The sequence below is a fragment of the Ictalurus furcatus genome, chromosome 20, assembly GCF_023375685.1.
Source record: "Ictalurus furcatus strain D&B chromosome 20, Billie_1.0, whole genome shotgun sequence".
Taxonomy (NCBI): domain Eukaryota; kingdom Metazoa; phylum Chordata; class Actinopteri; order Siluriformes; family Ictaluridae; genus Ictalurus; species Ictalurus furcatus.
The window spans coordinates 19,176,938-19,191,476 of NC_071274.1; the positions used below are offsets into that span (position 1 = coordinate 19,176,938).

At 36.5% G+C, this 14,539-nt stretch overlaps 1 protein-coding gene across 1 annotated transcript; it reads left to right on the forward strand.

The window, feature by feature from the left end:
* Positions 1 to 366: 366 nt before the first annotated feature.
* On the forward strand, positions 367 to 4,357 carry rx2 (retinal homeobox gene 2). Its single transcript, XM_053651584.1, has 3 exons — positions 367 to 688; positions 3,357 to 3,621; positions 3,914 to 4,357. Exons 1-3 carry the CDS (start codon positions 396 to 398, stop codon positions 4,355 to 4,357), a joined length of 1,002 nt encoding a protein of 333 aa, XP_053507559.1. The 5' UTR covers positions 367 to 395.
* Positions 4,358 to 14,539: the final 10,182 nt, after the last annotated feature.

The window sequence follows — 14,539 nt, forward strand, 5'->3', positions numbered from 1 at the left end:
CTCACTACTGTTCATGAGATCAATTATGTCTCAGGATATACCATCTTGTTGGTTGAATCAGAAGTCGGACGAAGAGCTGAGATTATTCGAAAGTTTTACGTAAATGTGCAAAAGTGATCGCTTTGTCAGACTTTTAATTTAATCGTTGCTGTGTGTGAGGAGATGCTAACGACAATTCTCCATCACTTCATAATTCACCATAATTAACATTATAGAAAATATAATATATAATATTATATAACCCTAATATTACATTGATCTTTTTATCTTCCAACAGGAAACCACAGAAGCAACTCTCAGAAGATGGTTCCTTTGTCTATCTAGTCTGCTAACTACATTCATCGTGTTTTTTTAATATTCAACAACTTTCCCTGGACGTACACTCCTGCCCTCGAATGCATTTATCTCTGGATTCCATAAACATGGCGGATGACGGCTACCTCTCGTCAGAAAACTACCACGACCTGGGTAAAGGAGGCGGATCAGCGATGGGCGGGCGCTTGCACAGCATCGACGTGATTCTGGGCTTCAGTAAGGAACAGGACCCTCTGCTCAACCCTGTGGGACCTGCTGGGGGCCATAAAGGTGACGGAGATGTCCTGGTGGAACAGGGGAAACAGGTGACCTCTGACCCTTATGCTCACCTGCCCAGCATGTCTGACAACTCCCATCAGGCTGCCTATCATGGTGAGGAAATAGTGCTTAATCGTGAACAATAAATAAATACAATAAATACAGCATGCTACGGATTAAAAAATTGGTTAATGTTCATAGTGAATCTCATGTCTATTTATGTAGTATTGATGAATACACTATAGTTTCACTGGGAGATTTCACAACTTCCTTATTTAAAAAAAAGAAAAAAAGAAAGTTCCTGTAAAACATTACAGTTGAGGGAACTCTGCTGTTTAAATCTCACATGCTGAAATTATAAATGCTAACCTTAAAACCAGTCTGCCGAAACATATACATATTAAAAGCAACTAACACTATTAATTATAGTGCAGATGAAATTAACAAAAAATCTTTGGTTTATGTTTCAAAACATATTTGCCTGTATCAGTAACCTGCACTGATCACAATATTACGGAAGCCCTAAGTGGCCATGCACTGTTAATTTTTTTCTTTGTTGTTTTCTCATGATCTCAACTTAATTTTCTCATGATTTTGACATAACAAAAAGCTTTTTTCTCGGGATAAAATTAATCACGAGAAAACAATTTTTTGTTATGTTGAGATCGCGAGAAAATTAAGTCGAGATCACGAGAAAACAACTTTTTGTTATGTCGAGATCACAAGAAAACAACAGAAAAAAAAAAACTAATAATGCATGGCCGTTTAAGGCTTCCGTACTATATAATGGGTGGTCTGTAAATTTCACTTCAACAGTAAAGAGAACAGGAAAACAGAAAAAAAAATACAACAAATTATAACTTATTCATCATAAAATGCAGCTTTCAGGAATACGGAAAGGATCAAGAATACTCAAAATTTTTTCACAAAATGAAAAAAAAAATCGTTAGAATAAGAGTACTATAAGAATTGCAAATCTAGCAGTCCCCACAATCTATTAAAAAATTATTTTGTATACTGTATTAATTAGAAAATAGGCTATAAATTGATAATGGACCAAATCTGGTCAAATACAAACTTAGTCCATTAATACAGAGGTAAAGATGGCTTAGTTAGCTTCTGTAGCTTATTTAATATTTAAGCATAGCATTTTATTGTTTTTCTTTTTAAAGCACATTATTCAATAACTACAATATGAAATGCAGTAAATTTAGAACAAAAGATATGCAGATATGTGAGTGAGACACTACCATACTACCATAGGAAGTTATTACCATAATCAAATTATATAGATAAAAAATTTTTTTTAAAGATTTTAAAAATACAACGCATTCAACTAAACAGCAAATTAGCTAAACTTTGAAACAGTTGTTTTCCTCAAGACTTAAGCTAAAACAACATACTTGAAATTTATAATTCTTATAACTGAAAAGATAGAAAAGTTAATGTTAGAGATAGTGCTGGGGTTGAATTTGTACCTTTTCTTACAACTACATATTCACATGAAATTCCCACACATCGCCCTTTTATTCATTTCTCATGAGATCAGGTTGGCTTATAGGAGCTAATCAACTAAACTATGCATGGGGAACTTAAAGAATTCACAGGCCACTAATCACAGAAAGAACCTTATCAAGAGTCACACCTGCCACTACAAGAACTGCACACTTACAGCACACTAAAGCAATGATCTAATGATAATCTCACCTAACTTAATTAGATTGATTTACACTAAGCTCCTGCTGCGACATGTGCATGGCATCGCTTTTTATTTGTTTCTTGGAAATAAAAACCTCTACTTTTTGCCAAGCAGGTCCTTGTCATGTACACAAACAGGCTGAGAGGTTTTAAAGCAGTTGGATTAACAGCCACGGCCACATGAGCTGGCGCAGGTTTAGCAGGTGACATCTGTTTGCGTATTCAGGGATTACTGTGGAGAACTACACAGACAAACAGAGAGATGTGTAGGAACTCATGAACATATGTCTTGTTCAAAAGAGGTTTAGGTTAAAATCAAATTATATGATTGTTTATTATGTTCAAGAGTTGTTTATTATGTTAAAGCCATGAGAGGGTGTGCGTTATAGGGATAAGGGTGTTCTTAGGCATGACGTCTAGCGTATTATTATGCGTAGTATTACTAGTAATACTGAATTCTATTATCGTGATGCGATCACAGGCATGCGTATATTAAGGATTTTAAATGCCTCAGCCAATCAGATTTTGGAACCAAAAATATCAGTTTTATAAAATGTCATTTAAAACCCTAATAATTTGTTCTCATAGCATATTTTTCACAGTTTGTCCCAGTGGAGAACTCTCTTCAAGGGTTCTTTAGGTAATTACATTCTTGGCTTACTGAAGGGGCTCTACTGGAACCCTTTCTAATAGGGAGACACTCTCTTGTATATGGTTCTACATAGAATTTCCAGAGGAACACACCAAAGAATGCTTTAGGGCTCTGGATTTTTTCCCTAAGAGTATGTGATGGTCATTTTAATACTAACACAATAACTTGTTTGTACTTTCTAACCATTGTGAACACACTATACTACTCTTTTAGTTTGTCTCTGCTAGTTTAGAGAACACTTAAAGATTCAAAAGAATCACACAACAAACAGTTTTCCTTTTAGATAAAGTTAAAAAGTAGACTTCTTTATAACCATTTATTCTTTACAACCCATTTTTCTAAGAGTGACTTTAATCTGAATCTTGTCAACACCTTTTCTAGTGAACAGATCACACTTGTTGAGAATAAAGAGCAACTTGGTCTTAATTTTTGTCTCTTTAGAAACAGGACTCTTCTCAAATGATAAATGTGAAGGCGAGGTTGGGGATCTTCACCATCGTGGTGTGGAGAGTGACAGCAGGTCTCCCGAACCTCTAGAGGATGACCAACCCAAGAAGAAACACCGTCGCAACCGGACCACCTTCACCACTTACCAACTGCACGAGCTAGAAAGAGCTTTTGAGAAATCCCACTATCCTGATGTGTACAGTCGAGAAGAGCTGGCCATGAAGGTCAATCTCCCAGAAGTACGAGTGCAGGTACGATTGGATTAATGTGTTAGGACAAGCGTCATCTAGCATTCTCTTAATGTAGCATATGTTGACTAGACCTTGTAACACCAGGTAAGGTGTTAAACCAAAGAGATAATGTACTAATGGGAACCACTAGACAATGTAAATAGCAAAGTCTTGTTATAGGAGCTTTGTTTAATTGCCAGTTTAAGACTCCCTCTTGAGACCTCTAATCCTGGGGCTTTAGAGTGTTCCTGTTTAACATACTGTGCCTTAGTCTTACCTTCACCAAAGTAGATCTTTATGGATTTTTTCCTAGGTCTGGTTCCAGAATCGGCGTGCAAAATGGCGGCGTCAGGAGAAGATGGACACTGGTAGCATGAAGCTCCATGACTCACCTATGCTGTCCTTCAACCGGTCTCCCATGCCCTCCAATGTAGGGCCGATGAGCAATTCCTTGCCCTTAGACTCCTGGTTATCGTCACCCCTCTCCAGTGCCACTCCCATGCATAGCATCCCGGGATTCATGGGTCCATCCCAAAGCCTGCAACCCACCTACTCGAGCCACCCGGGCTTCCTTAACTCAACTCCAGGCATAGTGCAGGGAATGCAGCCCATGCCTCCTCCACCGTACCAGTGTCCACCGGCCTTCAATGACAAGTATCCACTGGACGACATGGACCGCAGCTCCAGCATTGCAGCTCTGAGAATGAAAGCCAAGGAACACATTCAGTCCATGGACAAAACCTGGCAGCCCATGTGATTCGAGGATTGCATTTTGTAAAGATGTGTACACTGTACAGTTTTATAGAACCTGTTAGAACTGTGTGTAAGCAACAAATATGTTTGTTAATCATGGTATGCAACATGGAAAGTCTTTTGAGGTTTAAACTCCACAAGTCATGGACAAAAAAGCAGACAACTTTTGTTATCTGTTGCACATGAAGAAGGACTACCACTGGTTTAGATAGCTATTCAAAGCAGTAGCGAAACATTATGCACTCTACAACCATTGACTTTATAAGAATGAATGAATTCTACAATCAAGCCAGGAGCCTGAAAAAGCACGCATAAACCTCTACGTGTTTCATTTCCAGGACAGTTTGGTCATCTGTTAAAGGTAGCTCAGGGAATCAGGTGTCAGGTTTGGGGTGGCAGGTAAACTGGGCAGTTGGGCTGTAGTCAAGACTGCTATTGTCCAGTCCAAGCCGAGAGCGAGTCAAGGTCAAGACCAAGTGAAGATTCAGTCCAACTTAAAGTGAGATCAAGTCAAGATCGAGACCAAAAACCATCAGTTTTTTTTAAGCCAAGCCAGCACTTCAATTACTTGGCTTCATTCATACATTGCGCCAATGATTAGGCTGTTAGGATGAAAGAAATTACTTGGCAAACTTTCCGCATACAATTAAAGCCAAGACCATATTTAGCAAGACCAATGCCCAAGACTGAGACACGTCCAAGTACAAATGCCAACAGGTCAGACACAAGTCCAAGTCAATACAGAAAAGGTCTCGAGACCAGACTCGAATCCAAGACTGGACTCAATTCCTACAGCTCTACTGTCAAGACTTATAACATTAACTGCTTTTACGTAGACTAATACTTGTCCCTATTTCACACAGGCTAATGCTTGTCCCTAATTCTGGCAGGTGTGCTTATTGTGTGGCTTTGACTGTGAAAATTCCAGCTATCCCTATTCCTGTCCAAATGATCACAAACAATACATCAATTTCAGTAACTGATGGAATAAAGTGGCTCATCTTCAGAAAATCAGACAAAAAAACATGAATTATGGATAAAGCTGTAAGTTCCTTAGTATAGCATGCACTTGGATGGATGTCTGGTTTTCTACAACTCTAATTTGAGGATAGGTATAAAACCGTGACCACTTGCTTGAGTTTGTGGCATCTGATTAAAACTGGGTCAGAAAGTAAATGATTTTTTTTAAAACCATGGCACAAGAACACACTAAAGTGTAAAGTTAGGGAGTATTCACTTGCACCCTGGAGTATTTTTAATCATTCATATGTATGTTGCCTGAGCCTTAGTTTTGTCTGTACAACCACTGATTAAAATGACATTTTGAAGAAATGACCTATCTATCCCCAGAGCATGCTGAAGTGTATGAGGTCATTAGCTGATTGTGTAGCTGTCATAACGAGTATGTGTATGGATGAGTACGTGGACGGAGAGTCGCTTAGTCTGGCACCACACTCTGTTCATTTGTTGCTCAGCATTATTGATTGCTGCTCTTTGTTTAAGACTCTAAAATGAAAAGACAAGATCTGGACTAATAGGCATCACTTCGGTTGAGTGACCTTAATGCTTTACATGCAAGGGTGTTGCCAAGAAGGGAAGGTATTTTGCTGAAGATATGTCCATAATCTGATTATTTTGCTCAAGTATCTTTCTTATAGCGTATTTGTTAGAACTCCAAATTGATCATAAGTGATGCCTAAAACAGATTATATTAAGCAAAAGTGAAAAGTAAAGATAAAGCTAAAGTATGATACCATATTTAATCATGAACTCAAAAGATTGACATTCTTTATATTCTGTATGGTATTTTTTTTTAAAATTGTTTTATAAAATTTATGTAATTCAAAATACATCATACTCTACCTTTTTGTGCTGACTTGTATGCATGAACCTGGGTTTTTCTGTATTAAATGTAAACGTGTGAACCTGTGAACAATGAGGAAGCAAGGAAAAGCCAAAGATCATGGATTTTTTATTAACGATGAAAATGTTAATGTGAAAATTTAGACAATAGCTGTTTGGCTCTGTATGAATTATATGACTGCCTACACTGTAAAACCTGATAGTTCATTTAACTCAAAAAAATTGAGGAAACTAATGACCTCAAAATTTTTAAGTTGATAAATCATTTTCTTTAAGCCAAATACACTTAAATATAACAAGTTTGAGTTACATTTTTGTTATATTTAAGTGTATTTGGCTTAAACAAATTGATCAACTTAAACATTTTGAGGTAATTAGTGTCCTCAAATTTTTTAAGTTAAATGAACTATCCAGTTTTACAGTGTACGCAGCTTTGTTAACTGTCACTCTAATTTCTTTTTGTCGTATTTTATCTTTAGACTTTTGAACATTTTGCACTAACAATCTCAATAAAGATAGTTCAATCAAACGAAATAACTTGGATCATCTTTGTAGAGATACAGGACTGCTTGCTTTTAAGTTATGAATGAATACAAAAGAAGAAAATGCGTAAATAACCAACTATGATGCTTAAAAGTATGTGATAATGCCTTCTCTAAAAAAAATGTCATATTGCTTAATAATTTAGCAAGTTACTATAATACACTTACTTTAAACCACATGGCTTTTAAAATTGGGCCTTGGCTTAGCAATTGTGTGTTCTGTATTATTTTGTTTGGTTTTCAAATCAGCACTCTTCAGAAGTTTTGTCATTTTATTTACTCGTTGTCTGGTTTTCGATGGGAAAGTTAATTGTACTATTAAAGGTTTTCAAACAAGACCTTTGTGACCAGTCGCATGTATTGTTATTCAGTCCGTACACTAATTGTAAAACTGGTCATTCAGCAACAGGTTTATGAGACTCATCAGTGTTTCTATGCTGAAAACAACATGGAGGAGGGTTGAAATTGGGGCATTTTTTTTTTTTTTAAACTGAATTTAAACTGACAAATGGGCAAAAATAGGCACAGACATCTGAGGGTTAGGTCATAAAAATGATCAGTGTGAATTCATGCCGTTAGCTTGTATTAATATATACAAGCACAGTGACATATTATATAGTGATATATATATATATATCACTGTGCTTTGTTTAATTTTAATTGTTTAAAGGCCCAGTGTTTAAAACTAGCTATGTGTAACTCCTACCCCTTTATCATCATTAGTCCGGGGTGAGTGTGTAGTGACCTGCCCTTACCTCGGACCCAGCTACCCCCACCTCTCCTCGCTGATGCTGGTGGGTTGATGGCTCAGATCCAGGCCGTTAGAGAGATGAGCCTCCGCTCCATCAGCCCTCTCCAGGGAACACAGTAGGGAGGGGCTGTGATGTGTAGAGGTAACAATATTCATAGGCTGATAAATGAATGTGGATGCAACAGGTTTGTCTATTCTGGCAAGACCCGGCTATTCGACACCCCATGGAAGGCTACACTAAATCACACATATTTACGTTTGCATGAAGTTACAGTTTACATGCTTTGGGGTTATGGATGTAAAAGAGTTTGCAGTGTTTGCAGCTTTTTTTTAAAAATGGTTTACAATAGGGTCCAAAAGTCTGATCTGCTCCATGGACTGATATATATATATATATATATATATATATATATATATATATATATATATATATATATATATATATATATTATTTTTAATGATTAATTTAATAAGGTTTTTGTGCATTTTAACTGCATGGGAAATCCTCATAGACATATATCACCCCCAGTACCATTCGGTATCTAAATAATATTAATATGAATAAAGGGATACAAGCAGATTTATTAATTAATGTGTTGAAGATCATATAAAAATCCTTATTCCAAAGCACTATTGAGTTCTCAAATCTGATTGGTTGACTGGTCCAAGGAAGTTGATTAGTTTTCTATAACAGCAATTCTAATATTAATATTTATATTAATGTGCTCATTCTAATAAATTATTGTTTCTATAGTAACAGCTCATTTCCCCACATGTTTATGGTTCTACTAATCTAAAACTAATAATGCCATTTTCTGTAAGTTCATTTAACATTTATGGAAGCTGCTTTTTTATTTAACATGACAAGATGTTTGTTGTCTTAATAACAAAAAAAGAAAAGCTGCTATAACGTAAGTGATAACTAAGTGGAACTAACCTGGTTTACAGACATTCCACTACATTAAATGTATCTATAAGCTGATAAAAAGTATGACATGATGTTCTTTAATTCATTAAAATGTAACCATTGACAAATTGCTGTGGTACAAGACGAATAAAACACATAAAATGGTCATCAACAGGGGGGGTGTAATGTGTTACCACCCCAAAGTGTTTTATCCCTCACACAGACAGCAAGCTATGTGATGCCTCTGTTGAGCTTCTTACTGAGGTGTGACCCAAGTAAGCAAGAGGGTGTCGGTCAGAGCTTGTAAGGTAGAGGCAGACAACAGTAAGGCAGGGTGTAAACGAGCCACAGATTTAATACACAACGTAAAGACTTGACTGACTGAATGGAAATTAGAAAACAGTGTTAAAACACACAAACAGAAATATATATATATATATATATATATATATATATATATATATATATATATACACACACACACACACATACACACACACACACACACACATGCAAAAAATATTTTGGATAAATTATTAAATATAACTACATTTTCATTTTCTCACTCAGAAATGGCTCGTCCAACAGCTAAGCCTTCCATTTTTGAAGTGCTGAAGCACTAAGCTTTTTGTTTTTTCTTTTTTGCATTCAGATGGTGGTCTGATTAGAATGAATAGCTTGTGTGTGTTGTTTTGATGTTTGTGCTCAGCCTGTGATTAACTCGCTGATTAGGAGGGCATGTTTTATGGTGGCAATAATACAAGCACCAAGCAGAATTAATTAGGTTTGATTTCTTCTTTATGTGACCTCAGGGGCCCTCATTCTGGGATGATGAAAATATTCCTTCCTTTTTGTTTATTTTGCTTTTTAATATCAATTTTATTATAGATATATTTTACATATGTATTTTAAGAACTAGAGATCTAATTATATTGTGATTGTTTAGGAAGTCAGTATAAAAGGCTTTAACATGACCAGTCAATTTAACAATAAACAATAAATTTCATGACGTAGGAAAAAATGTTTCTCAATTTTATAATTTGTAATGAGCAACATGGAATTGTATTTGTTTGTTTGTTTGTTTGTTTCTTTGAAAGAAATTCCAAAAAATTATTATGCTGAGGTGACATCTAGAGATGAAAGATGAACTGCAAGCACATCATCTACTTTGTGCACTTCAGATGTCATTTTAAAACAGTTGATTAGAGACAGATTTATTTCAGCTATATCAGAATTCCAGTGGGTCATACACCAAGTCAACTGTTTCTTTATACAGTATGGAAGATTCAAAAATTGGTGTAATGACTTTTAGAAGCTTCTGATAGGCCATAAGAAGTTAATTGGGAGTGCACCTGTGACTGTATTTAAGGCACTTTTTACAGCCAGTACCTTTATGCCCTTAATACCATGGAAAAATCCAAGCAACTTTTGTGGACCTCCACAAGTCCGGTTCCTCCTTAGGAGCAATTTCCAAACAACTGAAGGTACCACGAGAATCTGTACAAACAACTGCATGCACATCTAAAAATCTTCGGACCACACAAACACTGCATCGTTCTGAAAGGAGCCACAAATTAACTCTCAGGGATGAACAAACTTTCAAAGTCCAAAAGTTTCAACTGAACCCCAAGACAATAACAAAAGAACTGGTAAAAGAGCTGGAGGCAGCAGGTACAAATGTATGTATATTCACCATTGAGAGTCTTACATTGCCCTGGCCTGAAAGGCTGTCATGCAAGGAAGAAGCCTCTACTCACTTTTAGATGATCACCAGGATGAAGCCCTAGCCTTTTGGATGCGTGTTCTCTGGTCTGATTAAGCAAATTTTTTACTGTTTGGTCAAAATGATCAGCACTATGTATGGGGAAAAAGGGTGAGACTTTTAATCCAATAAAACACCACCCCAGCTGTGAAGCATGGCAGTAGCAGCATCATCTTGTGTGGATGTTTCAGCTGGAAAAGGGACTTGTAAACTTTAGAAAATAGATGACATTATGAGGAAGAAGGATTATGTAGAAATACTGAACAAAAACCTCAAGACATCAGCTAGAAATTTAAAATTTGGTCACAGCTTGGTCTACCAGCAGGACACTAATCCTAAGCATATGTCCAAACATATAACAAAATGGCTTAAAGACAACAAAGTGAAAGTACTGGAGTAGCCATTACAATGTCCTGATATGAATCCTGTAGAAAATATGTGGACTGAACTAAAAAAAAAAGAGTGTCTGAGCAAGAAGGCACACTAGGTGTATGTAAACTTTTGGCCTCAATTGTAATATGAACTGTCATTGGGGAAAGCTAACAGGTGCTTCCCAATTGTCCTCCAGGATTTCTCCAGCAGTGAACATTTGGGTGTTTTTCTTTCTCTAACACATTTATCCTGTTTTAGTAAACACTTTAATAGGATCAATTATATAAAAAAATCACATTGTTTCTAGATGACAAATCCAGATAAACAACTACCAACTGCCAAAACACAGGCCCAGCTGGTCAAACTGCTAGATCAACTTTACCAGCTGGAAAGTGTTCGTAAAGAAAGAAACCGGTTTCTGAAGTACTAAAATGAATGGCACATTGTAGACAAGTTATTTTAAGAAAACAACACAGCAGCAAGGTGATTACAAAATCTTCAACACTTATTAATTAGTCTAGTCAAGTAATAAGGACACTGAAAAATAGCTTAGCAGCTGGTAAAGATGCCCCAATGCTATTGCCCCAATAGCCTGAATGAAAAAAAAAAAAAAAAGATTTGGTTTTTCCCAAATTTGGTTTTCCCTATGTCTTTTAGTGTACCAAACTTGTTGGAATTTATTTGCTTATTTCACTTTTGCATTCATGTTCATGATCTCTGTGGACTGTTTTGAAAGTACAGCTTTAAAAAATAAATAAAAAGATGGCAGAATTAGGCCAGCATTTCCCTTCTTCCATGTGCTATGTTTCACTGACTGTATTTACATGCACATCAATATTCTGACGTTAATTAGAATTTGGCAATATGCTAATTAGTACTGAGTCATGTAAATGCAGCAATCCGATTGCCCGATTCAGATTAAGACAATATTCTGATCCCCACCCCTGGAATATGGCTGTTTTCATCAGAAATGTGTTGCATGTAAACACTTTATTCAGAAGATCCACTAAAAGGAGATGTATGTGCATGCTCAGTGAGCAAGTAACTGTGTGTGCTAACAGATGCTTAGCTGTAAGCTAGGTATTTAGGAATGACAATTCAGTCATAAGCTGCATTCACACCATGTCGTCATTTTCGTAATTATGAGATTCCAGCTTGTAAAAAGCGTTCATGTCCTTGTACAACTCGTAATTGCAACTTGTAAAATCGGAATTTTCTGAAAGCTCTGACTTCTACCACCTGACCACAGCAATGTCATTCAGAAACACTCAAAATGGCAGTGGCTTCATCAGTAAAATGTAGTTAAGTAATTATCTTGTAATATTTATGTGTAATAATTCATGTAATTGACAATTATAGATGTCTTAATAATGCAAGATTAATCTGAAAATAAACAAAAGACATACAATACAGTTTAATGTAGCTAGCACAGAGTTGGAGTTGTTGTTTAGGTTTTCAACAACATATTACCAATACCTGTGTTATTATTAAACTACATGTTATTGTTACCTGAAGTGCTTTCTGTGTTCTCCAATATTTAGCAATAGCATAAATACGTGATTTAATGTTGTAAATATGTATTTTGCTTTTGTCAACGACATCATCTCACGTGGATTTGTTTTGGCATTTAGAAACCGCCAAATAATTATGAGCCCAAGGACGTGAATAGCTCCGAGAAGAACGTCCAGGCTGTTATTTAGTAGTTATGGTAATTCCAACATGATATGAACAGAGCAATACTTCCAACAACCATATATACAGGAATATTCCGATGTCTGTACGCATACGAACATCGTATTCGGAATATGACTGTAACCCAAATATAGACCTTAAACGGAATTTGATGTGCTTGTAAACATAGTCACTGTCACACTCGAGTCAAATTTAATTCACTTTATATTAGTTTCAAAATACTTTAAAGAGTACACATGATATTAAAACTATACTACAGGTAGGAGGTGGCAGGTTTCAACAAGTATGTATCGCTGCAGCCTGGAGACCTACAAGTGGGAGGTACTTGCCTCCAAGTGGGAGGTACTTATGACACAAGTAGGCGGGATTTCAGGATTTTAGAAATGTGCGGAATAAGTGGGAGCTACTTACCTCAAAGTGAGAGGTACTTACGCCACAAGTGGGCAGGATTTCAGAAATGGGCAGAATTTAGGTGGAAATCCAGAAGTGATGGCAAGTATGCAGAAATCCCCAAAGTGCAAAGGTGTGTGGTGATAAATGATGACAGGAAGTAGGGATAACACTGATTTAAAACTAAATATTTACACTTTTTCTTGTAGATTTAATTTAATTTCTTACAGGTTTCAAATTATTGTATGCCTGTCCAATGCCATTCCATTTGAAGATTGAAGTTTATATAATAATTGCCTGATATTAAATATTTATTTTAAAATTCACTAGTATCAAGATCAAAACAAACTTAAAACAAGATATAACTGCACTCAATGAAAATACACTTCCTTTTGTTGATTCTACATAATCTGGGAATTCAGTATGTCAATATTTAAAATTTACAAACTGCAAGTTTACCCGTTTAACTCCGTCAAGCGGCCGTATTGCCTCTGGAAGAAAAAAAAACGACAGCTTAATTTCCATGACAGACACTACAGGTACCTATCAAAATCCTCTGGAGGTTTGTACAGCCCACTTGGAGTTAAAGTCCCACCCATTTGGAACTGACCCTCCCATTTGGAGCTGGCTCCGACGTCCGTTTATACCTATCTCGGTTTCAAACCACCCTAAAATGTTCCCATACCTTCTCCACACAACTACGGATGTAATATATTTTTGGCCACTAACGCTTTGTGGCGCTGTTTCGTCAAGGCCTGGAAAGAGAAGCAGCCTGTGATGGAACAGTGCCACAAAGCATTAGTGGCCAAAAATATATTACATCCCTAGTGACATGTCTTAGCTAAAACTCCCTAAATCGTTTCCCATTCATTCTCTATGGTAGTGATAACCTACTACGGGTGTAATATATTTTTGGCCACTAGCATTTTGTGGCGCTCTTCCGTTGCACGCAGCCTGGGCATTGGGGGTAGAATTATTGCCTGTCAGGCTTGAGTTCGAGTCACGGCCAAGGCAATGCAAATGATTTACTTTTTCCTAATTAATGTTTTATATATTCATCTGTTTTGCTAAAACCCCCTCATCCAAAGAGATTTACAAATTCACTTACACACAGTGCTGAAGAATACAGTACTGCTCGACTATACAAGTTGCAGGAAGTGCTATAATTCTAAGCAGGATTTCAAAGCACATTAAATTGCAATGGAGTTACAAGTAACAGAAAGAGACATTTCTTTTGCCCTTTTCAATAGAAAAATGACGAGTTAGTCATATATTTATTAGTTAGCATTAGGTGCTACAATATTGAAGAATCTAAATCTTATCTGAAATCCAGTCTAACAGGCATGTATTCTATTTCCGAAGAAGCCTAAATCAAAGTGTTTTATTTGTCACTTAAATAGTGCACAGTGAAATTCTTGTGGTAGCTCCACCAACAAATACTGGACATGTACTAGCCTATGTAAAGTCTACAGTAAAAACAAAATATACAAATGTGTGACTGCAAATGTAAAATATATACAGGACTTTCAGTATACAAAAATATAAGAGATACACAAAATATAAATAAATATGGGTGGGTAGTGTATATACTAAAGTGTGTAATATACAGAGCTCAAGATGGCTGTGCAAAACGGTATTGGTGTGCTTTTCCCCTGCATTTATACTGAAATTCTTATCTGAACCACTGACTACAACAAACCCTATAGCTTCCACTCATATCCACAAAAAAACACGACACATTTATTTCATTCACTTCCTCTATATTTCCAGACACGAATGCAAGTAGTAACTCGAGGGGCGGAGCCACGCCCTGAGGAGGCGAGTCCTGCGCGCTTCGTGGGCTATTGTGATTGGTTCGTGGTCGGCTGAGCAGCCAATGAGAGTAAGACATCTGTTCAACCACGCTT